This window comes from Tiliqua scincoides, chromosome 2 (assembly GCF_035046505.1).
Source record: "Tiliqua scincoides isolate rTilSci1 chromosome 2, rTilSci1.hap2, whole genome shotgun sequence".
Classification (NCBI taxonomy): Eukaryota; Metazoa; Chordata; class Lepidosauria; order Squamata; family Scincidae; genus Tiliqua; species Tiliqua scincoides.
This window is the reverse complement of record NC_089822.1, coordinates 170,998,318-171,025,948: the sequence shown is the minus strand read 5'-3', so window position 1 is coordinate 171,025,948 and position 27,631 is coordinate 170,998,318. Positions and strand designations below refer to the sequence as shown.

General features: G+C 41.2%; 2 protein-coding genes across 5 annotated transcripts; one reads left to right on the top strand and one right to left on the bottom strand.

The window, feature by feature from the left end:
* Positions 1 to 272: 272 nt before the first annotated feature.
* On the bottom strand, positions 273 to 17,758 carry HMMR (hyaluronan mediated motility receptor). Of its 4 annotated transcripts, XM_066615045.1 has the most exons (19): positions 17,138 to 17,758; positions 16,143 to 16,256; positions 13,046 to 13,181; positions 11,385 to 11,470; positions 9,658 to 9,723; positions 8,957 to 9,145; positions 8,215 to 8,298; positions 7,801 to 7,898; positions 7,569 to 7,640; positions 6,795 to 6,973; positions 5,654 to 5,772; positions 4,976 to 5,190; positions 3,702 to 3,818; positions 2,524 to 2,682; positions 1,924 to 2,070; positions 1,695 to 1,794; positions 1,296 to 1,472; positions 586 to 748; positions 273 to 468 (listed from the first exon to the last, which is right to left on the bottom strand). In XM_066615045.1, exons 2-19 carry the CDS (start codon positions 16,143 to 16,145, stop codon positions 449 to 451), a joined length of 2,130 nt encoding a protein of 709 aa, XP_066471142.1. In that variant the 5' UTR covers positions 16,146 to 16,256; positions 17,138 to 17,758; the 3' UTR covers positions 273 to 448. The 4 variants fall into 4 exon arrangements, with proteins under 4 accessions (XP_066471142.1, XP_066471141.1, XP_066471144.1 ...); XM_066615044.1 differs by lacking the exons at positions 16,143 to 16,256; positions 17,138 to 17,758 and adding an exon at positions 15,052 to 15,117 and having other exon boundaries at positions 13,046 to 13,144; XM_066615047.1 differs by lacking the exons at positions 2,524 to 2,682; positions 16,143 to 16,256; positions 17,138 to 17,758 and adding an exon at positions 15,052 to 15,117 and having other exon boundaries at positions 13,046 to 13,144.
* Positions 17,463 to 25,693, top strand: NUDCD2 (NudC domain containing 2). The gene is made up of 4 exons (XM_066615048.1): positions 17,463 to 17,787; positions 19,973 to 20,021; positions 21,136 to 21,287; positions 23,464 to 25,693. Exons 1-4 carry the CDS (start codon positions 17,599 to 17,601, stop codon positions 23,545 to 23,547), a joined length of 474 nt encoding a protein of 157 aa, XP_066471145.1. The 5' UTR covers positions 17,463 to 17,598; the 3' UTR covers positions 23,548 to 25,693.
* Positions 25,694 to 27,631: the final 1,938 nt, after the last annotated feature.

Below are 27,631 nucleotides of genomic sequence, written 5' to 3'. Positions count from 1 at the left end.
TCACTAATACTATATCTCCAAAACTATACATGATAGGGCAAAACAGATGCTATATTTGGGATCGGCATCCCAAATTCATATCAAACCACCATAAAGTTTGGGAAAAACTTTTGACCCTCAATTTTGTAGGCCTGTGTAATTTTGACTTTAACATATGTTGACCAATCTGTGAATCCAACACTAGACACCTTTGAATATTTCTAACCGTGTTCCGCTGTTATGTTATGTGAATCAATGTTATAGCCAAGACATATTATGATGAGATGCTTTATTGTTTAAAAAGGACAGAAACAGAATTTTTCTACAGCAGCAATACCATCTAGCCAAATTGCAGAACTTCAAGTGTATACAATGCTGTACAAATGTTAGTTCCTTTCTTCATAGCAGCAATCTTTAAAGTCTTCATAGCAGGACCTCAAGGCTTCGGTGCTATTCGGTAGGGAACAGCTTAACTTTTGTTGCTGTTACCTGTTTATATAGAGAGGCTACAATAAACTTCTGGAAAAAGCATGTTCCTTTTCAAGGTAGATGAGCACTAGTCAGCTGGAAAGAATAACCCACACAGAAGTTCAGGACATCACTTACCTTCTTTAAAAGGTGTTTTGGGAGCAACATTTTCTTTTGCAGAATGCTGAAAAGCTTTAGAAGGATCAAAGCGCCTGACACCTTGAATTTTATCCAGTTGATCTTGGAGTTCTTCCCGACATTGTTTTTCCCTTATTAGATGAGAGCGCAGCCTTAATACCTCCTGAGGAAAGATAAGTCAATAGCAGAAACTCAAATATTGTTAACATGACATAGGTTGGGCATTACTTTAAAGACCTACTAACTTCAATTAAATGTAGTTGGACAAAAAATATAGCAGTTTTAGTTTGCAAATCTAGCTTTAGGCACGAAGAGTGTGCTGGTTAATGTGCAGACAACGGTTACTGCTTTTGTATAAGCTCCTAACAACCTGTATTGTACACTACTCCAAAAGTTTGAGCACCTTAAGTCAAGAGGCACGCATAGTAGCTTGTGTAAAGTCCTGAAACTCTGAAGAGGTCAATTTCTCATTTCTCTCCTCCTCTATACACAGATACTTTGGTTGCCTTCCCAGTACAAAATTATGCAGACAGACTCACTAGGAAGTGCCCCCTCTCCCACCACCCGCACTGCCAATGTTATTCTCTGTTCCAAGCAGGACTCAACACAATATTTAGAAGCTAGTGTTGTATCATATTGTAGTCATAAGTCTTTGATTACATATCAGATATATACTATAGTAGGGAGTATACAATTATATCAACACAGACCTGTTTCAGTTGTACATTCTCTTCTTTCAGTTTCATTACATGCTTGATCTTCTGCTTCTGATTTTGATGGCCCAGCAGTTTAGCATATGCATCACTGAGTTTATTCAGCTCCTCTTGGGCTGCACCATGCTCATTCAGAAGGGCATTTTTCTCTGCCTCATATGCATCAAGTTGTTGCTGAAAATAAGGATACTTAACATGTCTTAAAACTACACTGACAAGAACTACAGTAGTTTTCAGATGCCCATTTAGCAAGAAAAAGACAACAACTCTGGAAAAACACATTAATAGCTAAAGTAGGATGCTACTAGCAGTTTACATTAGTCAATATTCCAACTTGGTGTTTAATAGCATTAAAGTTCTAGATATTGAGCACCAATTTCAGTAATACAGATTTACCTGAAATGGTTTTACTTTGTTATACAGATCTTCATACAGGATACGCCAGGTTTCCATGTTCTCTCTATAATCGGTTTTTACTTTTTCCTCTATGGTTTTCCTTGAACATGAGAAATAGAGTTAGACTCCTAAAAACCTGTTTTAATGGATTGTGCCTACCAGAGATGCCACACATTTTAATTTGATATATTTTGATCCCTTGACCCAGTGCAAGAATAGCCAATGTTACCTTTCCATTTCAAGTTCTTTCTTCAAGTGTTCACTTTGCTCTTCTAGTCTTGCTTGTAGATTAGCAATTTGTGCAATATTTGATTCTCCAATTCTTTCTATTTCAGCATCTTTTAATGCTAGCTTTTTCTGGGCATCTAGTAGCATCCTAAGAGTAAAAGAAAGAGTTAAGGCATTTGCCAAGGTCCAACTGTGTGTGGAGAAACACTTTTAGACCAAAACGGACCAACTTGCAAATAAGACAAGTTGTCCAGTTCAGGTGGATCTACTGATATTCATTTGTGCTGCAACAGCAAGAATACTGGATTAGTAAAAGATGTTCATGCTTAACTTGCTGGATGAAGCAACAAGATTGTTCATCCTGCTGATCAGTATAAAAAAGCAGCAAATAGCCAATTCTGTCAAAAATGAAATTACTTTGATCTGTTAAGTGGTGTAAGGAGATAACCATTACTACTCATTTTGAAACTCTGTCAACAATGAAGCAGCTATTCAGTCCTCACACATTTCAAAAAGTGTTAGAGTGCTTCAGTGCATTCTATTAGGTACTATTCAACTTCATTATCAGATCCGAGAAGACAGTCCCCAACACTGTCTATACCTTGCATATTCTTCCTTTGCCTTGTCTTGAGCATGCTGTACTTCTTGCAGCATGAGAGTCATACGCTGAACTGTGTTTTCCATTTCATCTAATTTGTCCTGCAGGGTATTTTTCTCCTGTCTAAGGCATGTACTTTCTTCAGCCACACAAGCTTTGTAACTAAAGATAACATTTACATCAAGTTGGACATTGCATTTAAGTGCATAAACATACCAAGTTCATGTTTCAGTTTCATCTTTTATGTTCATACTATTGCAATCCCTACAATAAGTCTCCTTCAACAGGAAGACACAAATTAACCACTTTCTACCAAGTCACCCTTCATCTGTCATTTTTTTCCCAGGACAAGGGGAACAAAGGCCATGTCACATCATAGGCCTACACAGCCAATTTTAAGTCAAGGCTGTGAGTTAAAGTTTGTCACAGATAGCATTTTAGAGATGGCATTCATGGGAACTATTTTAGCCAAGAGCTTAGAAGATGCACATCTGGTAGGTAGGATCCCTCTCCTGCCAGTGGTTAGAAGAGATTGCAGAATTGAAGGGCTATTTTCCTGGCATAGCATTTGTCAGCCACCCATCTCCTCTCCACCCTAACATGCCTGCAACTTTATACTTGGAAGACAAGTGTACAATAGTAGCTAGGCAGTCAACCTAGGAAAGACCAGGCTTCAAATTCCCACTCTATGAATTTCATGTGCCAGTCAGTCTCCACCTATCCTACCACACATAGCTGTTGCAAAGATAAAAAGGTTGAAGGATGGGAAGAGAGAAAGAACTACCCTTTGCTCTTTAGAGAGGGAGATATACAAGTAAAATGTTAAAATACTTTCGGTGAATTAGTCATGATTGTCCACTTATGAAGTCACCTTTAACCATTCGCATAAACATACATTACATCATGTTTACTTGGATCATGGGTTTATATTCTGGGTTCAAATGCTGTGCAAACACTTTGTAAGAGTCAGTCTGTTGCAAGCACTCTCAAAGTTTGAGCAAACCAAGTTTCTGCACAAGATGAATATGCCTGCAGTTCCCACTCATGAAGTACTGAGCAAATATCAAAGCCATCTACGAGGTTTGCAAGACAGGGAATTAATGGGGGAAGAAGAGGAATGACTTTAATGGACACCACTTACACAGTAGTAAAGTCAATGCACTATTCAAAGTTTTACATACTTTTCAAATTCAGCAATAGTTTCTCCAAGTTTACACAGTGCATTGCTATGTTCTTCCTGCATCTTCAGAACAGCAGTGCTGTGGGATTCAGCTGCTGTCTCCAGTTCTTTGGCTTTCCTGAAGGGGGAGAAATTTTAAATCTTGAGTCCCAAAAGGTTTCAGATGTAGTACTGTGTTTCAGTTCTAAGCTAGTCCTTTAGATCAAGGGTCTCCAAACTTTTCAGTACAAGGGCCACTCATTTTTTACATTTTTGTGGGCTAAAAAATCAGTTTTATAAATGAATGAATGACATTTAAATAAATGAATAAGTTCTACTTGGATTTTTGTAATTGGTATGGTATGATTCAGAACAAAAGAGGAATGAGACAATTACAAAGAAACAATGCTGTGCTTAAACTGAGAAATGATATATGAGTAAGAATGTCAAACATTAGCAAATGCTCTAACAAAAAACACAAATTGCTACAGGTTAGCTAAAATCTTGTGGCAGGCCAATGTGGCCCCTAGGCCATAGTCTGGGGTCCCCTAATCTAGACTGTACTGCAGGTAGGAGCTTACATGATTTAGGGCACAATCCTAACCAGGTCTACTCAGAAGTAAGTCCTATTTTGTTCAATGGGACTTACTCTCAGGAAAGTGTGGTTAGGATTACAGCCTATATCTTCCATTCAAGAGTCATTTTCCTTAAACACATGTGAAGTAAGAGGGGTGCAGCTGAACTCTTCCCTCCCCCCACTCTCAGGAGGAACAGCATTTCATCACTACACTCTCTACTTGCAATCTAGTGCAATCCATTAAAATTGAGTGTTGGGAGAGTTAGAACAGACAAAAGAAAATATTTCTTTACTCAGCGTGTGGTTGGTCTGTGGAACTCCTTGCCACAGGATGTGGTGATGGCAACTGGCCTGGATGCCTTTAAAAGGGGATTGGACAAGTTTCTGGAGGAAAAATCCATTACGGGGTACAAGCCATGATGTGTATGTACAACCTCCTGATTTTAGAAATGGGTTATGTCAGAATGCCAGATGCAAGGGACAGCACCAGGATGCAGGTCTCTTGTTATCTGGTGTGCTCCCTGGGGCATTTGGTGGGCCACTGTGAGATACAGGAAGCTGGACTAGATGGGCCTATGGCCTGATCCAGTGGGGCTGCTCTTATGTTCTTATGTAATCTGAAGTGGTACAGTTCACTCAGGTTTGACACCTAATCTGCCTTTAAAAACAAAACAAAAACAAAGCCCATGTTGAGTACAAGTCACTGGTTTTCCACAAACCCTTCTAGTTTTGCTTCCATCTGTGCGAGCTCCTCAGCCTGGGATTTGTTCTCTTGTTCTAAATGCTTCAACAGCTTCTCAACTTCTTCTTCTTTAGTGTGCAATTTATCCAACTCTTCCATGGTTTCTTTGAGTTCTTTCTCTAGAAGTTGTTTCTCTTTTGTAACTTCGTCTTGGTATTCAAGGAACTTTTGATGCATAGCAGCAGAGGCCTCCTGCAGTGGATTCAGCAGAGAACAATGGATACAACTTATTCATTAGCAATAATAATCTGTCATTATCCTTTGCCCCTGCAGAGTATTTTATTTGGATTTCAACAGAAAGAGCAACCTTTGTCTGTTACTATGGGATACACAGTTTCAGATTTATGTTCTAAACACAGGTGCTATTTTAATTTAAATTAAAATTTTCTACCTTATGTCCCCTCACATTAGGCCAACTATGATGTTACCCAAGGAAATTTTGGTAGTTTGTTCAGTAACTAGAGACATGGACTGGCTGTTACCATGGAATCCAATCATGCATCAGTTACTCTTGAAATGATCTAAGCTAGGAAGCTGGGGCAATTCCCTTAACGGCATGTGACCAACACATCTCCAAAAATTTGTCAGTCAAATTTGCAGGTGAATTTTAGGACTTGTCATCTAGTCTGCTCAACCCTCATTCAGGTTTGTTTACCTGGCAGAGTTCTTCCTGCTTTTGGCGTTCCCGTTCTTCTAGATTCAATTTTTCTTTCAAGTGTTCTATTTCAGCATTCACGCTTAGTTCCTTTTCTTCATGTTCAAGTAAAAGTTTCTCTAGAAGAAAACCCATCAGTAGCACAAACTGGTATATGGATATATTGGAAAACCGCAATGAAGTACATCATTCTGCTGCTCAACATGTTAATTGCACTTTATCCAAATCACACTTGCACAAGCATTCAGCTTAGGGTGGCCAGCCCTAGTGAAGGAGGTTTCTGAAGCCTGAAGTATTTATGTACACTGCATTGTCTTTTGGGTTAATGGTGGTGCTTCTTCAATCTGTTCTTCTTGGCTCTACTTTTAACTCCTTTCCTGGAAGCTTATAGGACTCCCTCTTGACCATTACTCATCTGCCAGAGTTCTCATCCCTCATTCAGGGACCTTCCAATTGGCATCTCTTGACCAGTCACACCTTTCCCTCATCTTTGGACAAATGTTATGGCACCAAAATCCTTATAGTCCATTAAGTATTTTCTACTCTTTAGAGGCTTTTCCTAGGAGCCAAAGAGGTTTCCATTCAAAGGGAAAACTACATTCCAGGCCTCAAACTGCCAGACCCCTCAGCAGTCATGTCAGCAGACCCAGACTGCAGAACCATCAGCAGTAATGTTCTTTGGTTCAAACACACACACAAATCCAGCATGTGGCATGACAATGGAGCAACACTACACTGAACTACACATTATGGGGTTCGCATCAGAGTACAAGCTTTCACTGAGCACCACCACGCATGATCTTGGGAAAAGATTGTATACCTGTTGAGATAGGAACATGAAACTACCCAAAGGGAAATTTGTGCCTACCAAAGGCACTAACAGCACAGGAAAAGAGCCTTTTGTGATCCTAGCCATTTTTCCACCATCTACAGATGGATTTGTTCTGACACTTAAACTCAGGTCATTATATTTGGACAAACAGTGTTTAATTCTCCATGAGGAGGAGGAAGGGAAAAGAAAAAAGTTAACTAAACTTGACATAGCTATATATTAAAAACGGATCAAGTGGACCATATGAAATCTACTGTGATATTTTTTTAAAATGACATGGTCGGTCAAAACACAGGTCTTCAGAGTTACCTTTCTGTTGCTCAAACATCTTGCACTTGTCATGCAGCTCATTAATTTGTGCAGACAGCATTGCTTCTTTCAGTTCAAGAGAACTCTGCAATGCTTCAAGTTCCCTATCCTTTGCTTCTATTGCCTCCTCCAATTGAGAGATATCAAGCTTGTATTTATCCACTTGTTCTGCAACGTTGCTTTTGAGGAGAAAAACATACCAGTTTTACTTTTTAGCAGAGGAAGGAGTAGATTTAAAAAGATAAATGCATAAGTTGCTTGTAGTAGTATTAAGACCCTTAAGTTCATTTTCACTCTGGGTGATCCTGCTATCTTCTAATCTCATCCCAGTTAGCCCTGACCTCCACCCTTAGAAGATGGAAACAGTCAATTGTTGGTGGCTTCACCTCAATTCGGGTTAAAATTAATGTTTGCTAACTGATCAGATGCAGCACTTTTGTCTTGCATGCCTCCCCTGCTAATTGCAGGTACCAATTCAAGAGTAAGGCAGGAGCATACTTGCTCTTATCACAGGCAACTTCTCTAGGCAGGAATCCAACCCTTAGTGATATCCTGGGATACTCACCGTGACAATTAGCAGCATACTCAATATATATAAGAATTGTAATTGAAAAATGAACGCCTTTTGAATTAATAGCTTATTCTCTATGAGAAATAACTATATCTGTATTACTTAATCTAACAAGATAGAGCTTGCTTCCTACATGTAGCCTTACCAGGCCATGCTTTGTTTCAAGCTACCAAATCAAGATTTTATAGACACTTTTTACTTACCCAAGTTCTGCAATGTATTCCAAGAGTTTCTCTGAGTCGCATTTCTCTTCAGGCTGTTTCTCAGTTGCTGTTCTAATATAAATTCATCAGAGTGTACAGCATTCATCTTGACAGGATACATTTGAAAGCATGTTCACTAAATATTTACTTCCCAGAACACCCACCTATTTACAGGCTATGTTAATGAAGAAAAGCCAGCTGATGGTGCTTAACAGTTCATACATTAACTTACAGTTCTTCCTGCTGTGCTACTTTTTCCTTTGGATGCTCCACGGTTCTTTGGACTGTCTCTAGTTTTGTTTCCATGTTTTCTGGTTTAGTGTGGCTCATCTAAAAATCAACCCATGCACCATTAAGAAAAAGATTACCATATGCACACCATTGATTCTTTCTCTACTCAAATTTCATTTAGCCAGCCAGAAATCAATAGAAGAACATAACTGAGAAGCAAAGATCATTCTCCCCGCCCTGCCATAAACTTGTCTCAGGAAATTCCAATACCTTTGCCTCAATGACAGATACAAAGGAGCACACTAAGACTAGATTGTCAGAATTAACTTATTACCCTCTGCCAAGCAGTATACTGCTTGGGAAGTAAACTTGTGCGGATATCTGCCACAGTATAACAGCAGCAGCATTAACTCACTTTCTTTGCATTCATCCGATTCCGAAGCTTCATTAACTCTAGGCATAGATTGCTCATTTTCTTCTGTGTTCCATCTTCTGAGAACTTGCATTTTTGGAAGCGTTGGGGAAAGAGATTTTATTTTTAAAATTTATATCCCAGACACTCATCTGCAAAAGTTATTTATGTGGCTCACAACATGATCTCACCAAAGTAGAGTTTTGGCATCCCATTGCTTTCAGTGAGTCGACCACATATTCAAGGCCAAATCAATGAAGCTTAAAAGCCCCCTTATGTACATTATTGGATAACTGTTTAGAGAAGAGTGCCCTACAGGACAGGACAGCACACTTGCCATTAAGCACAAACTACACAATATTATTCTAACACACGAGCTTGTGATTCTGAAGTCAAGGCAAATAGCTAAACCTACCATTGGGCTCTAACTCAACCTTCCACAAACAAATTTGTCTTAGTAAACACCCTATAGTACCAAATCACTAAAAAGATCCAGAAGTATAGCAGTCCCACCAAGAAACTGGAAGAAACTCAGCCCAGCTCACTTTTATCTTTGAACTAAAGGAATGCATCAAGTTCCTCAGAGGACTGATTGCTGCTTATGTGCAAGATTGCTCCTTGGCCCCCTCCCCAGAACTAGAGCCTTTCAGGCATATGCTTGGTTTCTGGAGGATGCTGACAGAAGACAAGCAGTATTTAGAAAGATCAAATGCCATAGCAAGTACTCAAAATTAACTGTATATACCTTTGTTTTCAGCAATTCATTGGTTTTAGACAGCTCCAAAAGCTGCTTCTCCAGAGAAGCAACATTTGCCAGGAGGGAGGTTTTCTCCCTAACCACGGCAGTCAGCTTTGATTCAGACTTCGCAAGATCTTCTTCTTGAGCTTGAAGCCTTTTATCCAACTGGCCACGTTCTCCAACCAGCACACGAATCTGCAATAGTTTGTATGAAATGTCTTACTACTTGCTCATACTAGAAACAGAGAAGTTTATTGGCCCTTATTAGTCACCCTTACAAAATTTAAAACCTACAATGGCTTATGTGGCAGGACATTTAACAACAGCTGTTAAAATTAAACTCATTTCCCCCTTAAAACTCTATATTTTCTACTTTGAAGAGAATCATCTTGTTTTAAAGAATTCTGAGTGCTACAGTTTGGCTACCTACCCACCAACCCATCATTAGAAACACAGACTGGGCAGAAGACGGCAGAAGACAGTGGTTGAACATGCTGCACTCAAATTGTTGGTGTTTTACATCTATCCATTGAACATCAGATTTGACTCCCTGTGGAATTAGATTAAGCTTAAACCAGTTGAAAACTGAACCAAGCAAGATGCAGTAGATGTATAGTTATTCCAACAGAACGTAATCTTGGACATCTCCCTGTTGAGATTAACAATCTAGTTTAAGCATCAAGCCACTCAGAGAGAAAGCTCCATACCTCTTTTTCTAACTCCTTTTGTCTTTTCATGAAATCTTTTTCCAACTTCATTCCAGAGCAGTTTGGCTTTAAAGAAGTATAGAAGCAAGATTATCAAGGCATTTAAAGTTAACTTCTTATAATTAATGATTATATTTGATAGAACTAAAGAAATAAAGAGTACATGGGGTCCTGAATATCTGCAGGGGTTTTGTTCCCAGAATCCCTGTGGATATGAAAACCATAGGTATTCAAATCCACAGTTTTCACCTCTCCCCACCATCTGAACCCAACCAGTGCTGGGGTCCAGTTGGGACTGGAGGCTTTCTGAGGCCCTCAGAAGCTGCACACAACTACCTGAGGCTGCTACAGGCCTTAGAATGCCCAAAATAACCCTGCAACTTCTGGTTTTATGATAAGACCAGAAATGATGTTTTTAATGCTTTACAAAGCATCAGGCGGCCTTCCTAATGCCTTGTAAGGTATTAAGAACACAATGCCTTAGACATTAAATGTCATTTCTGGTTTTATCACAGGCAGCTTCTGCAGGTCTCAGAAAGCTGAGCTATGCTCTGATCAGGCTCAAAAGTTGGGGAGCCTGTTCAGCAAGCACAGTCACTGGAGATCCATGGATAACGCAGGCCCCTTGTATTATTCCCTAGCTGTGTTTCACAGTAATAGCTTTTGAGAATATAGACACCGCTTATCAGACATGGAGTTCTGGGGAATAGATAGTCCCATTTGCTGGAAAAATAGTCCAGATTTGTATTCATGGAGAAGTGGCACTTGTCCAGTGTCAGGTTGGGTGAAAAGTCATTAAAGGAAAAATGTTGTCAAGTTTACATGAATCATTTACTCAGCTCACATTGAAGACAAAATTTCACACAACCCCCCCCCCCAAATGTTTACTGCCACTAAGCAAAGTACTGTAGCCACTAAGCCAAATAGTGTCTTTTCAGCATGGGCTAAAAGATGGCCAGGCTTTAGCAGTTACCCATCATCTACTGCCAGGGGTTACAGTCAGTTCTTCAACAAAAGGTTCATCTCTAACCCCTTTACCAGTTTGACACATTAGCCCAATTCAGATGATCCAACCAATTACAATAGGTTGGACTGCAAGCAAACAGTGTTTGTGTATTCCCCAGTCTCCTCCCCTCATCTTTCTGGCAGAATTCCAAGCTTCTTTATTAAGCCACAGTTCCCTATGATGTCCAAACCAGGAATGTGGATTAAGCAATCCTATAAACCAGAATTGCCAACCACAGTTTCACCCTGGTTTGTAGGGATTGTTTAAACCACAGTTTTGTGGTTTGGATATTAACAAAAAAATTCTGAATTCTGTCAGGTATGCATGGGCACAGTGAATTCACAAGCCAAATAATTATTATAATTATAATAATTATAGTTGTTACCTAGTTTGTTTTATTGTAAGCTGCCATGGGCCAGGGCCATACCAAGACCTGAAGCGGCATGCCAGATCTTCCTCTGTCCCCTTCTTTTTCAATCAAGTGAGTTGGAGAAGGAGCAGTGGGGGCAAGTCGGTGGACAGAAATGGGTGCTCCCCACCAAGATGCTACCTGAGGCAACCACTTTAGTTGGCCTCATGGATGGGCCGGCTTTGCTTAGGGAACTTTAAAATGGGGAAGAGTATATAAATACATATGCTTTGATTATGTCAATTGGACCACTATCACTCAAAAAAATAATGGGATGTTTAGTAGTTGAGGCAGGAAAGAAGACTGACTTACTTTTGAACAAAGAGATTGCAATTTTCTTACAGTTCCTGGGGAAGGCAAAGGTTTCAGAATGCAGGGATTCCGAGTTTCTGCTTCCCCTGGGGAAGAAGAGAAATAGTTACCCAACCTTGAGAAAATGATTAATGTGATGTTTCCAAGTTATGCCCTTGGGGAGAAGATACAGTGACAATACAAAGCACTTTTGCATCTGTGTGTAGAATGAGTAAAAGATCTGATGCACTGTTTCACTGTTCACTTTGTAAAGAACTAAGATCATAAATCTTATTCTTGGAACCAATTATGAGATTTTGCAGGTGCCCCCAGTATTGGTTATCTTCTCAGATATGTGGCTCTGTATGCAACATATAGGACAACTCTGTTGCTACAGGGAATCTTAGATGCAAGAGGTGAGAGACAGGTGCATTTTGGTTTGGAAACCAGAGGACCAGAGTCTGACTCTTCTACATGTATTTTACTTCTTCATGTAAAATGTTTCCCTTATTGGCTGATGCAATAGAAGTATTTGCCTTACAAGAGACAGATTTAACTTGATGGATTAGGAAGCCAAATTCACCACTTTGTAGATGCAATAGAAGCAAGGTTTGTGTACCCAATTTAGAATTAGAACATTTAGGAGTATATTTTATAAAAAGCCCCATTTGTGCACCATATATTAAAAGAAATTGTGCACATACATTAAGAATTGTTGTCATTACAGCCATTTTAAGCAGGATCCCTAAACAGGAGTCAAGGGCATGCCACCAGAACCAGCTCTTTACCCAGATACTTTTTTTAACAAGGGCTATCAAGGATTGTAGCCTGAACCTGTCTACTTTTCCCCTTGGGGGAGGGGGATATTTCCCAAGTATTTCTACTTGCAAATTTTGTCACTGACAAACCTTATGTTCTCATCAACCAAGTATTGCCTATCACACAATGTTCCTCACTGTGTAGACAGCATGTGTCCCCTACCTGCAAGTAAATCTGTTTCAGTGAGTAAGTGCACCAGCCAAACCTGAGGAGAAGCAAGTTGGAATGGCTACTTGCAAGTCAAGCAACTTGCAAGCAAACACAAATTATCCTTCATGGCATCTCTTGTACTCTGCTGATATTTGTGGATGTATATACAGAACAAAATGAGCAACAAAATGCCAACAAAGCTTCAACAAAATGCCAAGAGGAGTTCTGATGCAGATGCAGCCAAAAAGAATAAATGCCAACACATGTAATACTCGTATATAGTAAGCATTTAGAGACAACTTATTCAAAGTTCGAAGGAAGACACTTCAAAAAGGGGTTAGTGAGCAAGGTCCAATGAAAGCCAATGCCAGTCTAACAAAACTGGGCATTTCATGGAGCATTGGAGCAGGACTAATGGCTAGAGTCCAGATTCTATCCATGCTTACTTAGAAGCAATTCCTACTGGATTCTCTAGGCTCTCTTCTGGTTACTTGTACACAGAATCACAGCCTTTGTTAAGAAAGAGACCTCATTAATGGTCCAGATATAACACGCATGTTACATGATCAAGAACATAAAGACAAGACAGAGGCCCAGCATGCAGAAGCCAAAAGCACAGGTCAGAAGCCAATTAAACTGAGGGAGCACAAAAAGCAGGCAAGTAGCTGCCAATTCAAGTCAGCCAAGTCTTATGTCAAGGTTGGATTACTTACCTGCCTGTTTCCTGAACCTTCGGGACTTGTCAAAAGACACAGGTCCTTTTGAAGGGTCTGAAGGTTTGACATCATAAGAACCTGGTGGTGGGGCACAAGCTACAAGGGGTGGGGAACATTCACCAGAGTCAGAGCTCTAGTTACAAGAATGTGATAAACGTTTTTTGATAAAACAGTATTGTTGAAAAGACTCGAGAAATGAACACTTATTCAGAGTATTTCAAATTCTTGAATAGAGTTCAGAGCTTCAAAGAGCAGTGCATCAAGCAGCAGTGATGAGACTGTAGTCAACATGGCTGCAGAGAATGGCAGAATGGATTGAAGACAGGTGTCTGCATGTGCTTGGGTGGGTTAAAGATGAACAAATGCATGTGTATGGAGGAATACATGAATTTCATTTTGTGCCTGCTGCTGCCACCCCTTCCCCAAAATACATTCGCAGTGGCACTTGCCATTCCTTTTCAGAATTCATGTGGCATTCACAGGGCTGCATAAGGTTGAGGAACCCTGGGCTATAGTATTCATCCATTGGACAAAGCATATAAAGGTACAGAATACCCAACTTCAAAGAGGAGTTCAGAAATGCTGTGGAACGTAGACAATTGTACATTACCTTGGTCTGCTTTTAAAGACCAAAGAAATCACAGCTAGTCTAAAAATCTGGCAATTAGACTGGTCTCACTACCATCCACCTTACACATACAAACTCTGTTGAAACACTTGCACTAACATCTGAATTGTATCTATAAACTGATTACAATATTGCAGAGCCCTTAGCCAGAGCATCTGAAGGATCATATTCTGCCTCCAAGGCTACATCAGAAAACAGATTATTGGCTTTTTCATCAATCAACCCCTAGCTTTGGCACTCTTTAAAGTGACAGTCCACTAACCCCTTCCTCATCTCAAAAAGTCAAACAAATTTCAGATAGCTTTTTGGGGGAAGGGGGCGATGATATAAAAATGGGGGCTAAAAGAGCTTTGTGTTGCTTCCTACTACATTACTATATTAGTGTTTGGTTGTTTTAGTCATTGATGTATTTTTATTATGCTGTGAGCTGCTGTGGTCACTTGCATTAACCATATCCTATCATTTCTATTCCAAGTACTGTACACTGAAAAGGCACAACTGAGTAGGTTCAAGGAAGAAACATGGCAGTGATTAATAAGGATTTAAACATCTGGAGCTGCCTTATACCCATTATAACTGAATATTCTACCATAGCACTACCTACTCCAGTCCACAAGATCCCGACACTGACTCAGGCAAAAATCTTTCTCAGCCCTACTGATAGAAAAAATTTCACTAAAAATGCCAAAAATCCCCAAGCCTACAATAGACTACAAACAAGGCACATGCTTTGTCACTGAGCAATCACCTTCCCAGACATTCATTTTAGACCAGTGGTTTGCAAACTGTGGGTCAGGACCCACCAGTGGGTCACAACCTGATTTTTGGTGTATTGTGAAACTGACACGCTGATATGGAAAAAGTATTGAGCCCTATGAAAACTGGAAAGGAGCAGCATGTGTGTTTTTACTCATGAGCAGGAAAACAGGCCTTGGTCCACTTCGAAGAGCAAGCCAAGTGGAACACAAGGTCAACAGAATAGTCCCAATCCAATGAACATAGAACTCAAATGCTATCCCATGATAGTCAACGGTGTTTACTCCCAGGAAAGTGTGGTTGGGACTACAGCCTGACATGGGGGAACAGTTTATGGAGGACAACCCCATAAAGGACAGGGGGGACATGACCCCTGTGAGCCCCAAAATGAAAGCTTCTGGGAAGGCACCACTAGTGGTGGCCCAGCAGGAAAGACCCTGCTTGGGAGCAGCCCAGCTGTACCTGGCTACAGCAGCCTGGACTGCTCAGAGCTGGCCCACCAGCCAGGAGGTCCTCCTCCTCACTCCCTTGGACCAGGTAAGGAACCACTGAGGCTCCCAGCCCTGGAGGCTTCTTCTCCTCCCTCCCCCGGGAAGAATCAAGCCCTGCGCTCACTCACTCGGCGCTTCATTGAACCGCTTCAGCGGCGCCTTCGGAAACGACATTGCAACAGCCCCGACCCTCTTCGAATGTTCAGCAAACCAATTCAAAAGCCGGCGCCGCCCGCGCGTTCTTTAATACACGCCTAATCGGCCAATCGGCGAGCTCGTTCGGAAAGAAGCAACACCAATGCGAGCCGCCGCTTGAAGCACGCGCAGAGGGAGCAAAGCTTTGAAAGGGAGAGAAACGGCTCTTCAGAACGTCGCTCTGTGCAGCTGACCTGGGAGTGAGTCTCCTGGTGCTCAGTGGGATTTGCTCCTAGGAAAGCTGGGCTTGGGCTCGGGCTCTAGGGCATCAGTCTTGTCCACACTCACCTGGGGTAAGCCCCATAGACTATAATGGGGCTTCTGAGTAAGCAGGCATAGGCCTGGGCTCTAGGGCATCAGTCCTGTCCACACTCACCTGGAGGTAAGCCCCATGGACTATAATGGGGCTTCTGAGTAGGCAGGCATAGGCTTGGGCTCTAGGGCATCAGTCCTATCCACACTCACCTGGGGGTAAGCCCCATTGACTATAATGGGACTTCTAAGTAGCAGGCATAGGCTTGAGCTCTGCAATCCTATCCACACTTTCCTGGGAGTAAGCCCCATTGACTCTAATGAGACTTACTTCTGAGTAGGCATGCATAGGATTGGGCTGTAAACTTTAGTAGTTCTGAAGTGTCAGTAACTTGAAGTGTAAATAACCAGCACTTTGAGATCAAGAAATGTAAATTCACTGGCTTTTTATAAAAAACGTGAACCCCCCCCCCCACACACACACACACATTTTCATGTTCTCCCTCATAGGCTTTGCCAAATGCATTCATTTCAGTTAATTATTACCCAGGGGACATGAATCAGGCTGCAACTTAATGCTCACTTTCATGGGAGTTAACCTGATAAAACACAATAAGACTTCTGAGTAGACATGCAAAGGATTTTCCTATAAATGTGTTGCTCCCACAGAAAAGAAAGGAATCCTTTTCTGTAGCAAAAACAACATCCTGTGGTTCCCAAACTTTTTAGCATTGTGACCCACCTTAAAAAAAAAACAAAAAACTTTACCAACCATTCAAACTTCAGTGGTTTTATGGCTGTAGTGCTCCTTCCAAGTAGAGGATGGTTCAGGGGTCTCCAAAAACAACATCCTGTGGTTCCCAAACTTTTTAGCATTGTGACCCACCTTAAAAAAAAAACAAAAAACTTTACCAACCATTCAAACTTCAGTGGTTTTATGGCTGTAGTGCTCCTTCCAAGTAGAGGATGGTTCAGGGGTCTCCAAACTTTTTGGTCGGAGGGCTGCATCATATATCTGGCTTGGTGTAGAGGGCCAGAAAAATATTTAAATATGAAATTTTTTGCAAGTAAATACCATTGAGTTCAATTGGAACTAATCCCAAGTAAGTGCTTATAGTTCGTATTTCGGGCTGTTATCCTCATCTGGGAACTAGTCCCAAGTATAGCATTTCAGCCTTGGGCCGCGATCCTTACTTGGAAGTGTCATTGAGATCTATGTGGATTAATTCCAAGTAGGCATACTCCTCAGAAAGTTGCTTCCCTTGTGTTGTTAAGAGTAGTGTAGTCCTGTTAATAACTGCTGGACTTGTTCTGTGTGCAGCTTGCAAATCCTAAAACATGTTTACTTAGGAGTAAACCTTCATTAGACACAGCGGGACTTACTTCTGAGTAAACATACATGTGATTGTGCTCAAAAGCCATATTGTTGCTTACATCTCTGCGGGATTCTATTTTTCTATCCACACCTTGGTATAATAAAACTTTTGGTGGACTGCACAGTGTGTATGTATGCGTGTAAAATGATTATGAATAACAGCATTTTATATACCGTTTCCAACAAAAAGTTCACAGAGCGGTTTGCAGAGAAAATCAAATATCTAATGGCTTCCTGTGCCAAAAGGGCTCACAATCTAAAAGATGCAGAACACCAGCAGGGTAACCATTAGAAAAGACCGTGCTGGGGTGAGGGGGGCCACCGTACGCACGCACAGACACACACACACATACATACATACATACTCACACCTGGGGTGTGTGTGTACTCACACCTGTACTGTATTCTGTATTCTCTTTCTCTCTATATATAAATATACATAAACATATAGAGAGAGAACCAACTCCAGTCCTGGAGCTGCAACCACTAGGCAGCCATTGCCAGTGAGGAGTTGGCGGAAGTGGGGCGTCCACCCTTTCAAGCGGACTAGTGGGGGGGGTAAAGTGAGAGACGTCCCCTAGAGATAGGAGCAAGAGCATGCTAGAGTGACACAGAGTTTGAACCCCCCCCCCCCGTGGCGCTTCTCTCTGCCTGGAGTCTCTATCACTGCGACTCGCGTGTACGCGCACTGCAGGAGCGCGCGCGGCCTTTCTTCTCCCACTGGCCGCCTCCCTGGAGTTCTGTGCCCTCGCGCGGAACTCGAAAGCGCCCGGCGCAGGAAGGAGACGTGTTCCTCTGTCCTTTCCTCACAGGTGGCGCGCGCGGTCTCCTGGCGGGAGGGGGAGCGGCGCGGATGTCGGCGCCGTTCGAGGAGCGGAGCGGGCTGGTGCCCTGCGCCACGCCCTGGGGCTGCTGGTACCAGACCATGGAGGAGGTCATCGTGGAGGTGGCGGTGCCGCCGGGGACCCGCGCGCGGCACGTGCAGTGCAGCCTCAAGAGCCGCTCCCTGGAGCTGGCCGTGGCCGGCGAGGAGGTGCTCAAGGTAGGGGCGGAGCGCGGGCAGCCTCCCCCTGCACAGCCCTGCCTCCCTCGGCTGGCATGGGAGTGGCACTCGCTGGGGAGCCCGTCTAGGCAGGTCTACTCAGCTCCACTGTAGTCAATGGGCCTCACTCCCACGTAAGTGAGGCTAGCTCTGCAGCTTGACAGCCTAGTTCTGGGCACACTTTCCTGGGAGTAAGCCCCACTGGCTCTGATGGGACTTACTTCTGAGTAGACAGGCATAGGATTGGGCTCTGAGGCTGCAGTCCTACCCACACTTACCTAGTGACTCTAATGGGACATTTCTGAGTAGTAGACAGGCATATGGTTGGGCTGTGAGTTTAGTACAGTTCAGTAGTTGCTTGTGGGGAGTGCACCTACGTTAAGGTGAGTGGGACCCACCTAGTCCTGGCTGGTTCTCTCTCCCATTCCATTCCTGTACCTCTCATGAATGTGTGAACTGACTCAGCCTGATGACACTGGAGGTGCTACTCCTATGTGCAAAGCCATCCTTTAATCATTAGTCACAGAGACATCATCCTGAGGAAGATGTGCTGCTATACAGTATATGGGATCAAGCCCATATGTTCTATGTACAAGACCATATGTACGAGCCCCATGTACTATAGGGGGCAAGTCTTACAACGAAGTTTCTGTCTTCTGTATAGAAGGGGATCTTATCTTCCTCTCCACCCCACTCCCCTTTCCATACCCACCTACCCCTTGCACTCTTGATCTGCAGCCTGCTGGCAGAGTTTCTCAAACTTTTTAGCACCAGAACCCACTTCTTAAACTAATGATCTGCTGCAACCCACTAGTCAAAAAAGAGACCTAGAAAGATGTAATGTTTATTTATAATAATTAATGCATTATTAATTAATAATAATTTGGGTCCTGTGCTCCTGGCTGCTAGTCTGCTTACATATGTGTTTGAGTACACATATGCTATACTCTCCCTAGAAGTTTAGTTCAAGGACTCCAGGTCCTTGCTAATGATTTTAAGAGTCCAGCTAATGATTTTCTTCTGTAAACTGGGCAAAGGTGCTTACAACTTTTTTTTTTTAATGTTTCAAAAACTTTTTTGAGAGGCACCAAAAATTGTGACTCACAGTTTGGAAAACACTGTTAAGATGATCTTAATCTTGTAGTTACCAGTTACCTTTTAGGTCTTCTGGAGACTCTGCCCCAAGTATCTCAAACTTGATGCTTGTTCTAACTGTTGAAGGACTAGTCTTACACTGTTGTTCTAAGTAGTGAACAACAGTGTAAGATTGGGTACTCTCTGCATATGTTTAACTGCAAGATATGTTACTCTGAATCCCAGTACTGTCTGCACTGACACTTTCCTGGGATGCTGGCTTTGACAGTCTGCTTCAGGTATGGCTTGCCTACATTACATGTTAGTTGTATAATCAGAGACATCGGGCATAATCCTAACCCCTGACATAAGCACTGACATAAGGCAATGAAGCTCCAAGGTAAGGGAACAAACATTCCCTTACTTTGAGGAGGCCTCTGTGAGTGACACCCAACTGCAGGATGCAGCACATGTCCCATTGGTACCACTATGCCAGTACTGGAAAGCACTGCCATAAGGGGTTAGGATTGCACAAATCCTTTTTTTTTTTCCTTTTTTAAATCTTGGCTTCATGCAGTAGTCTCTGTTCTGACTTAATGTTGTGAGTGTTGCTTGTGTCTGATGGGACTTCATTTTTTTCCATTCTTCTAAACTCTTGAGCAATTATATTGTAAAGTCCAAACACATCATTAGCTTTCTACCTTCATGTTGTTTAAGTTTGATTTGTGATGTGATGACTTGGAATTAAATCTCCCCACTTAAAATTGAGCACACAGCCATGAAAAACAAATGGGTGAAAATGATCATATACTGTAATTGCACCATAAGTATATTACCGACACCTGAATATTTGGAACCTGTAGAGATAAAATGGTAATCTCTGCTAAGAGAACAAGCTCCTTTTATTAAATAGTGTTTCTGAACCAGTTGACAGTTTTTTAAGAAAGTGTTTGCTGAGTCAAATTATCATTTACAACCTTAGATGGAATGCAAACAGTATTCTCAGAATTAATCTGGGGAAATTTGAAGATTACTAAACAAATTTTACTTTGAAATGAAAGATAGATATGCTCTCAGGTGTTTTTTTTAACACTATTAATTTTTATTTCAGGGTAAACTCTTTGATTCTACAATAGCTGATGAAGCAACATGGACTCTAGGTAACACAAAGCTATTTTTAAATGAACTTGGAGTGATGCTTTAGTTCAATTGTTGACTTTTTTAACAGCCATTTTTTTCCCTTTGTTAATAAAATTGTTTCAGTGTTATCCTTTCTCACATGAGTGCATACTCATGCAGAGTTGGATCAATTGCCTTGAGACTTAACAGAGCAATGTTTCTTCCTATTTCCCCTGCTGTCTTTGGCCAACCCATATCCCTTCATGCTCTATTGTAAGCAAACATGATAAACACAGCAATACCTGGTACTTTCATCCAGTTAGGGACCAGAGCATGGATGAAAGTCAGAAATGGATGACTGTCAAAGCATTGCCTTTATTGCAAATTTATTTTGGCTAATAAAAAAACATAGCTATTTAACACACGTGAATGTGTGTGAAACCTAAATAAACAGAAATAAAAGAAAAATAAACATAAGAATGCCAGCGAACATCATGGAAGGAGGAATGAAATCGGATAAAAGAGAAAAGCACCTGGACAAAATTTGAAATGTGTTTATAATTGAACAGGTCCCCCATTCCCCATAAATACCTGAATTAACTGGGACACTGCTTACAAAACCTACAATATTCAAGTAATAAATATACATTTCTACTACTAGGAATTGTGTTCATAGAATAAAGTGCTAAGTCTCCATAACATTCGTCTTACACAATCAAGCTGTCTCATGACTGCTAGTGATAACCAGTTATCTAAATTAATGTCTTTTTAAAAAAACAATTTATATCTCGTCTTTTCTCAAAAAGACCCAATACAGCCAACCACACAAATTTAAAAATACAAATACAAAAATACAAATGATAGTAAAAATATCAAAGCAACGAAAACAAAATCCACAAAGAACAAGTAATCCAGCTTAGTTTATTGTGTTGTATTCATCAGCGGTGTCTGTTCAAGGAAATGGATCATTAGGACTGAATTTGTAAGGACAAAAAACCTTATCATAGAGACAATTTAGCATCCAGTGCTGCATACACACAGACTGCCTGTAACACTAGTTGTCTTTGCTTGCTGGTCAGAGAAGCTATAAACAATATAAGTTTCTCCTGTGATTTATTTCCTCTCTCCCCTCCCCCCCTCCCCGTTTTCCTGAAGAGGACCAGAAACTAATAAGAATTGTTCTGACGAAAACCAACCGTGATGCTGGAAACTGCTGGAGTTCCCTGTTAGAGAATGAGTACTCTGCTGATCCTTGGGTCCAAGACCAAATGCAGAGGAAACTGACATTGGAAAGGTTCCAAAGAGAGGTAAGTCAGTAGGCATCAATAAATAATTTTATTTTTATCTTTGGACAGAAACAATAAATTTAGACTGTAATCTGGAACTCAAATATTCGGGAATAAATTCCACTGAGCTCTCATTGATACTTGCATTCTAGTAAACATGCTTTGAATTGTAGTGCCAGCTAATATTCTATTTATAGGCTATGTAGATCATAAACATCTTTCAGTGCATTGTGTGACTGAGGATTCATATCTTTCAATAGGGTGACATCCTCCAGAAATTTCAGTCTTGGAAATGATATAAGAAGAGGGCTGTTTGTGTTTATAATTTATATACAGATGTGCATAGTTCTTACATATCTGGAAAAGAAAGAATAGTTATATTAAAACAAATAATAGTTAAATTATTTATTATATCACTATACAGTCATCATAGAGCAATAAAAACATTAAAACGACCTCCAGCACATTTAGTAAAACTCAAAAATAACCAGAAGCAAAAATCAACAGAGCAGCAATAAAATTAACAAAAAAGGCAATAAAAACAATGAAAGGCAATTAATGACATTAATAAAAAGTTACCGTAGATACTTGCCTATAAATGCCCCTTAAATAAATTTGTGCCCCAAACTCACGGGAGAATTGCCCCCTTATCTTATCTCCGCAGTCACCCAGCGGACGAAGGGGGCAAGGGAGCCATTTGCACAGAGGGCTTGGTAGGAGGATGGGCAGCTGCGGCTTCCCCCAGCCTGCACCCTGCCTATCACACTTTAAAGGAGGATTTCATTAATGGTTCTACTGGTATGCTGTTTCCAGTGTACTTAGAGCCCAATCCTAGGCTTGTCTATTCAGAAGTAAGTCCCATTAAAGTCAATGAGGCTTACTCCCAGGAAAGTGTGGATGGGATTGTGGCCTTACTCTGATAGTGTTTACAAATGGTTGTTAAGAGTACAATTTTAAAAATTAGTGAATAAAAATTTATCTTATGATCTATGAGATAGATCATAGTTTTTAATAAATTAGAGACTATTTTTAATACTGTTTTTGCTATACTATGTATACATATTATGTATAGCAAAAACTATGTACTATGTATAGCAAAAACTATTAAAAATAATGTATGTATAGATATATACTATATACTATGTATATATGCTGTGTTTTTAATACTATGTTTTTAATAAATTAGTGACTACAGTTCTTAGGTAACAATTACTGGTAGGTTATTTTTCAGGATCTGGCTCCGGTAAAATCAGACAAAATTAGTCAGACTCAGAAACCCCCCCAACCCCCGACTTATCCAAGGGTCATATAAAATCCCATGATTTTTTTATCAAAGCCTACCCTCGACTTATCCGTGGGATCAACTTGTAGGCTGGTGTCTGCGGTAATTGATGCGTTAATTGATAAGATGACATTAATGTCATTAATAAAAAGTTACAATATGCAGTAGTGAAAATGATAAAACAGTCGTAATAAACTCAGTTACAACCGAAACAAAAATGTTTTTGCTTTCCACCAGGCACCTTGAGGGAGTGGGCAGTTCTTAAACTGCAAGGGAAGGAGTTTTACAATTGTAGTGCCACCATAGAGAAGTCCCTACTTCTCATTGCCACCCTCAGAAGTGACCTCTCTGAAGTTCTTAACTGTCTTACATTAGTTGTTTATCAAGTATAATTTAATTATTGTATTGTAGGTGAAAGGTGAAGATCAGTATTGAATTATTCATTGGCACTTTAGTACAGAATATTTTTTTTAAATTAAAGTTAATTTATATTAAAGTCTGAAAAGCAATGAGTGATGTAGCTTGTGGATTGGTTACTCAAAATTTTCACCAAGTTGCACATTTTTTGATACAATCTTGTGTATTGTCTTATGTGTATTTGTATTTTTTGATCCATATTGATGTGCATTTATAGAAAATTCATTGTTAAAAAATATATCAGAAACAGAACTAGTACCCAGAGTATAACGACATTTTAGGCTATAATCCTAAATACACTTACTAGAGAGTAAGGCTCATTAAATCCAGTAGGACTTGTGACTTGCACAGAATGTCTTGATTATCTTGATTGTATTATCTTGATTGCTCCAGAGGACATAAAGCAGAATGCTAAGAATTCTTTTTTTTAATTTGGTAGTGGTTTTAACCAGTGCTCACCAAGTTTATAATTAGACTTTTTTAATGTTCTGTTTGCAGAACCCTGGATTTGACTTCAGTGGAGCAGAAATCTCAGGAAATTACAGCAAAGGAGGGCCGGACTTGTCTGGTCTAGAAAGATAGCCATGCATTTTCAATTCTTTTTCCTAGAACTAGAAAACACAGTTATGAAGGATTATTGTGTGATCAAAGAGTCTCAGAAACCAGACTTGACAATGGCTCCTGCTTTTTCTACCCGGCTGTCTGTCCACCGGCTACAACCGATAAAGGTTTTTATTTCAATTGTGCTAATATAGTAATTAAAAGTAAATACCTGAGTGTATGAACAATTTGTTTTTGACAATGACAGTGCTTCCTGAGAGTAAGAACAAGTTTTAAACTATGAGAACAAAATACTGGTATACACTTACAGCTCAATTCTATATATGCCTTCTCAGAAGTAAGTCCCATTGAGATCAGTGGGGCCTAGTCCCAGGGAAGTGTGTATCAGATTGCAGCCTTACAGCCCCATCCTGTGCTTCTCAGTGCCCAGGGCTGTAGCGGCACTGAAACGGCAACCGCTGCATCCACCTGGCAGGATTTAAAGGCATAAGTGAACTTATGCTTCCTTACCCCATATAATAGTCAGGTGGCCTGTTACTGGGTCTCCTCAGATCTGCACCTGCTATTGTGGTGGCACAGAATCAAGGAGATCCATGTTGGGTCTCCTGGGCCGGGAGAGGGGTTAGGGTATGGTGGCAGAGCCGGCCACCATCTCTGCCCCCTCCTGCTGTGCTCCCTCCCCTGTTCCTCCCCTGCTCTGCCTTCTCCCTGCCCTGCAATGCCTCCCTCCTGTCCCAACTTGCCACTCCGCCACCCGGTGCTTGCCTGGAGCTCTGGGCAGCAGTCATCCTTCCCCTGCCCAGCACTGACTCAGCATGGGCCCATGCTGAGCTGGCACCAGCTCAGCAGTATGTGTTGTAGGCGTCCCTTATGGCATGTTTGCGACACTGAACTCCAGCACGGGCCCTTTAGGATCAGGCCCTTAGTTGCTTTGTGATGCATCACTGATAAGTTGTGCCATAGCCTATGCAAGTCTTCCAGTTAGGGTTGGTAATGTTTTCTAACTGTTCTTGGCTTTAGTTTTGACAGCAGATCTCTAGTGTGGCAAGTTACTATACTGAATTTTGAAATGAATTACTTGGATGTTTTCAGATGTGCTGTGTTGGAGCAGTTTTGGGGGAGCCTCCATGTAATAACGGGTGTATTATTTGAAGTCTTTGTCATTAAAAACAGAAATCTGTTGTGTTAAGAGTCCACATAACACCTACTCAGTTGGCCTAAATAAGATAGAATGTGTGTGGAAAGATGTGTTAGGTAAGTTGAATGTGATTTCATGAGCACCTTTTATGCTTTTGTGCCAAATTTCACTGTAGGATAAACCTTGAACCAAAGAAGCTAAAGCTACAGTCCTTCTTTATGGGGGAGCAAGTCTCATTGAACTCATTGGGACTTACTTTTGAGTAGGCATGTATAGGATTGTGCTGTTAGTCAAGTTTAGATCTAATCAACAGGATGGTTTGGATAATATATGTGATCTGCCCTACTTACCATGCAATTTAAATTGCGTGTAAGAGACAGTTCAGATGAACTGCCTCCTCTTCATGCAATTGTGAGTGTGAGACCTCATACCAGGAGAGCAAGCAGAATGTGTGCACTCCCAACCTGCGTTGCATGTGAACAGGGCTGGTCAGATGCATGCAGACCAGACCAGTTTCTTAGACTTTGCAAATAGTTCTTTGTAAGTGCAGAACTTCTAAAGCATGCGTGAGGTTCCCTTCTACATAAAGAGACTGGTGGAGTGATTCAGAGAGCTGCAGTGAGCATGCTCAAGGGCTTCTTCATGCTCAGTGGACTGTTTGCTTTGTTTTTTCAACAGAAGGTCCTTGTGCTACATAACAAATTGCTTTGAACATGTGAAAGGGTGCAAAAACATTTCCCATATAGCATGTGAAGCTGGAGAAGCATAGGTCTAAAGTCCCACTGAGCATATGTATCTAGTTCTGTGATTCTCCACATTCTGGCACATTCTGGGCATCATGTTTTCAATTTTTGGTTTGGTTGGTAATGAGAATTCGAAGTTCAAAATAAAATATATGCTTCCCATGTAATTAGGAAATGGTCACTTTTAACTTAGCTGTTATAGCCATAATGACAACTTATATTTTTTGTTTGTGCCTTGGTTTTCAGTTGCATTTGGGTGTGCACAGAATAAAGGCATTTAATTGTAGTTTGATTTTTTTTAATTCTCTAATGTACAGTCAGTGTCTATAATTGCAGTTGGTGTCTTTTCATGCTCAATGTCTCTATTTGCTATGTGTGTTAGTAATTTTCCTGTCTTAGAAAAATTAGTTGTACCACAATTGAATTGCCAAAATAGATGCACTTAGTTTCCAAATTAAATTCTGCTTGCTGAAGTGGCCTCCTCAAATTGCTGGCTTGATTTGAAAGTGCATATGCTCTGCTTGCCAGAGACAGGAAAAATAAATTATGAGATATTATGAGATGAAGGCATATAGTCTGAGAGCAGATTCTGTATTACATCTGTGGAAAAAGGATAATTTGGTATATTGAAAAAATATCCACGCATCTGTACACAAGGCTGGTCCAACCACAGAGACAATCTAATGTTTACTGCCTTCTGAGGAGTAACAAAGGGGAGAGAGTATGTAGGCAACTGAGTGTTCCAAAATGCCAGGCCCACTTTCTTTGGTACTGTAAATGTCTTCAGGAAAGTCAGCTAATGCTTACACTTACAGAGAAATTATATCAAAGACATTTACTAATCTCTCTGTGCTTTCCAGATGCAAATTGAGAACCTTCTACCATAAATTACTTAGGGCCCAATCCTATGCAGTGCATGCCAGCTCACTGCCAGTGCGCACTGTCACGAACTGTTGCTGTCCACCCAACACGGAGGCTCTTACTTCTACACCAGGGGTGCCCAAACCCCGGCCCTGGGGCCACTTGCGGCCCTTGAGGCCTCTCAATGCGGCCCTCAGGGAGCTCCCAGTCTCCAATGAGCCTCTGGCCCTCCAGTGATTTGTTGGAGCCCACACTGGCCCGATGCAACTGCTCTCCGCGTGAGGGCAACTGTTTGACCTTTGACCTCTCGCGTGAGCTGTGGGATGAGGGTTCCCTCCACTGCTTGCTGTTTCACATCTGTGATGCAGTAGCAGCAGAAAAGGAAAGGCCAGCCTTGCTTTGTGCAAGGCCTTTTATAGGCCTTGAGCTATTGCAAGACCTTCATTAATTCATATAAGTTTATCTTTAATATATTCATTTATGTAAACATATGTAAATTTATTCAAATTTGAAATGTAAATTAATTCTTTTTTTTTCCCCGGCCCCCAACACAGTGTCAGAGAGATGATGTGGCCCTCCTGCCAAAAACTTTGGATACCCCTGTTCTACGCCAACCCTTGGGTCACCGTAGAATTGAGTAGCCCCATTGCGGAGCTATTTGCCTTACCTGGGGGAAGGTGACAAAAGTGCCCTTCTCTCAAAGAGGCAGCAGCGGCTGCCTGGGGTGTGCTGAATGCAGCAGCAACCATTTTCAGTGCTGTTGCAGCCCCGTGCGCTGGGCAGCTAAGGATTGGGCTGCCCATGCTTTGTGGGTGTAAAGAGAAGGAAACTGAAGTAATTTCAGCATTAAAAATGTAAGGTATCTGGCTAACTCTTGGTTCTTTCATGTGCTAATGACTTCCTTAGTAAGAACAAAATGCTTATGGCTGGTCATTACCTGCTTAATAACATCACTTCTGACCCTCAGCAGGTGTCATGAATGCTGTTTGGTCTGCTGTATGAAGTGAGTCTGACATCCCTGCCTTAGCGGGAAGATAGCTGGCAACTGCATATTGTCTAGTTTCCTTGTCAATCTTTCATTTATTCTTTCAAGGCATGTAGGAAATATGTACACGTCTTAAGTACAGAGTGCTTGTCAGAAGAGCATGAACCAGGCCACTAATGTGGCTGTTTAGTGGACTGGTGGCAGAAGGCCTCAGATCAACAGGTCAGGTCGGCCACACATATGATCAGCCAAGTTATCCTCTACCATCACCTGATGAAGCTCTGCCTGCTCCAAAATTTGAATCTCCTGGTGGAAGCAGTGAATTTTTACCTTGTGACCCTAGCTACCTCCTAAGGGCTCCTGACTCTGGGGAAAACC

Excerpts from the sequence above, each read along its gene's own strand:
- HMMR (XM_066615044.1), bottom strand. The coding sequence starts at position 15,097 with ATGTCGTTTCCGAAGGCGCCGCTGAAGCGGTTCAATGAAGCGCCGA. Across the intron at positions 7,899-8,214 it reads ATCGGATGAATGCAAAGAAA|ATGAGCCACACTAAACCAGA; the intron begins GTGAGTTAATGC and ends GTTGATTTTTAG. Across the intron at positions 749-1,295 it reads AGAATGTACAACTGAAACAG|GAGGTATTAAGGCTGCGCTC; the intron begins GTCTGTGTTGAT and ends ATCTTTCCTCAG.
- NUDCD2 (XM_066615048.1), top strand. The coding sequence starts at position 17,599 with ATGTCGGCGCCGTTCGAGGAGCGGAGCGGGCTGGTGCCCTGCGCCACG. Across the intron at positions 20,022-21,135 it reads TGAAGCAACATGGACTCTAG|AGGACCAGAAACTAATAAGA; the intron begins GTAACACAAAGC and ends GTTTTCCTGAAG. Across the intron at positions 21,288-23,463 it reads TGGAAAGGTTCCAAAGAGAG|AACCCTGGATTTGACTTCAG; the intron begins GTAAGTCAGTAG and ends TTCTGTTTGCAG.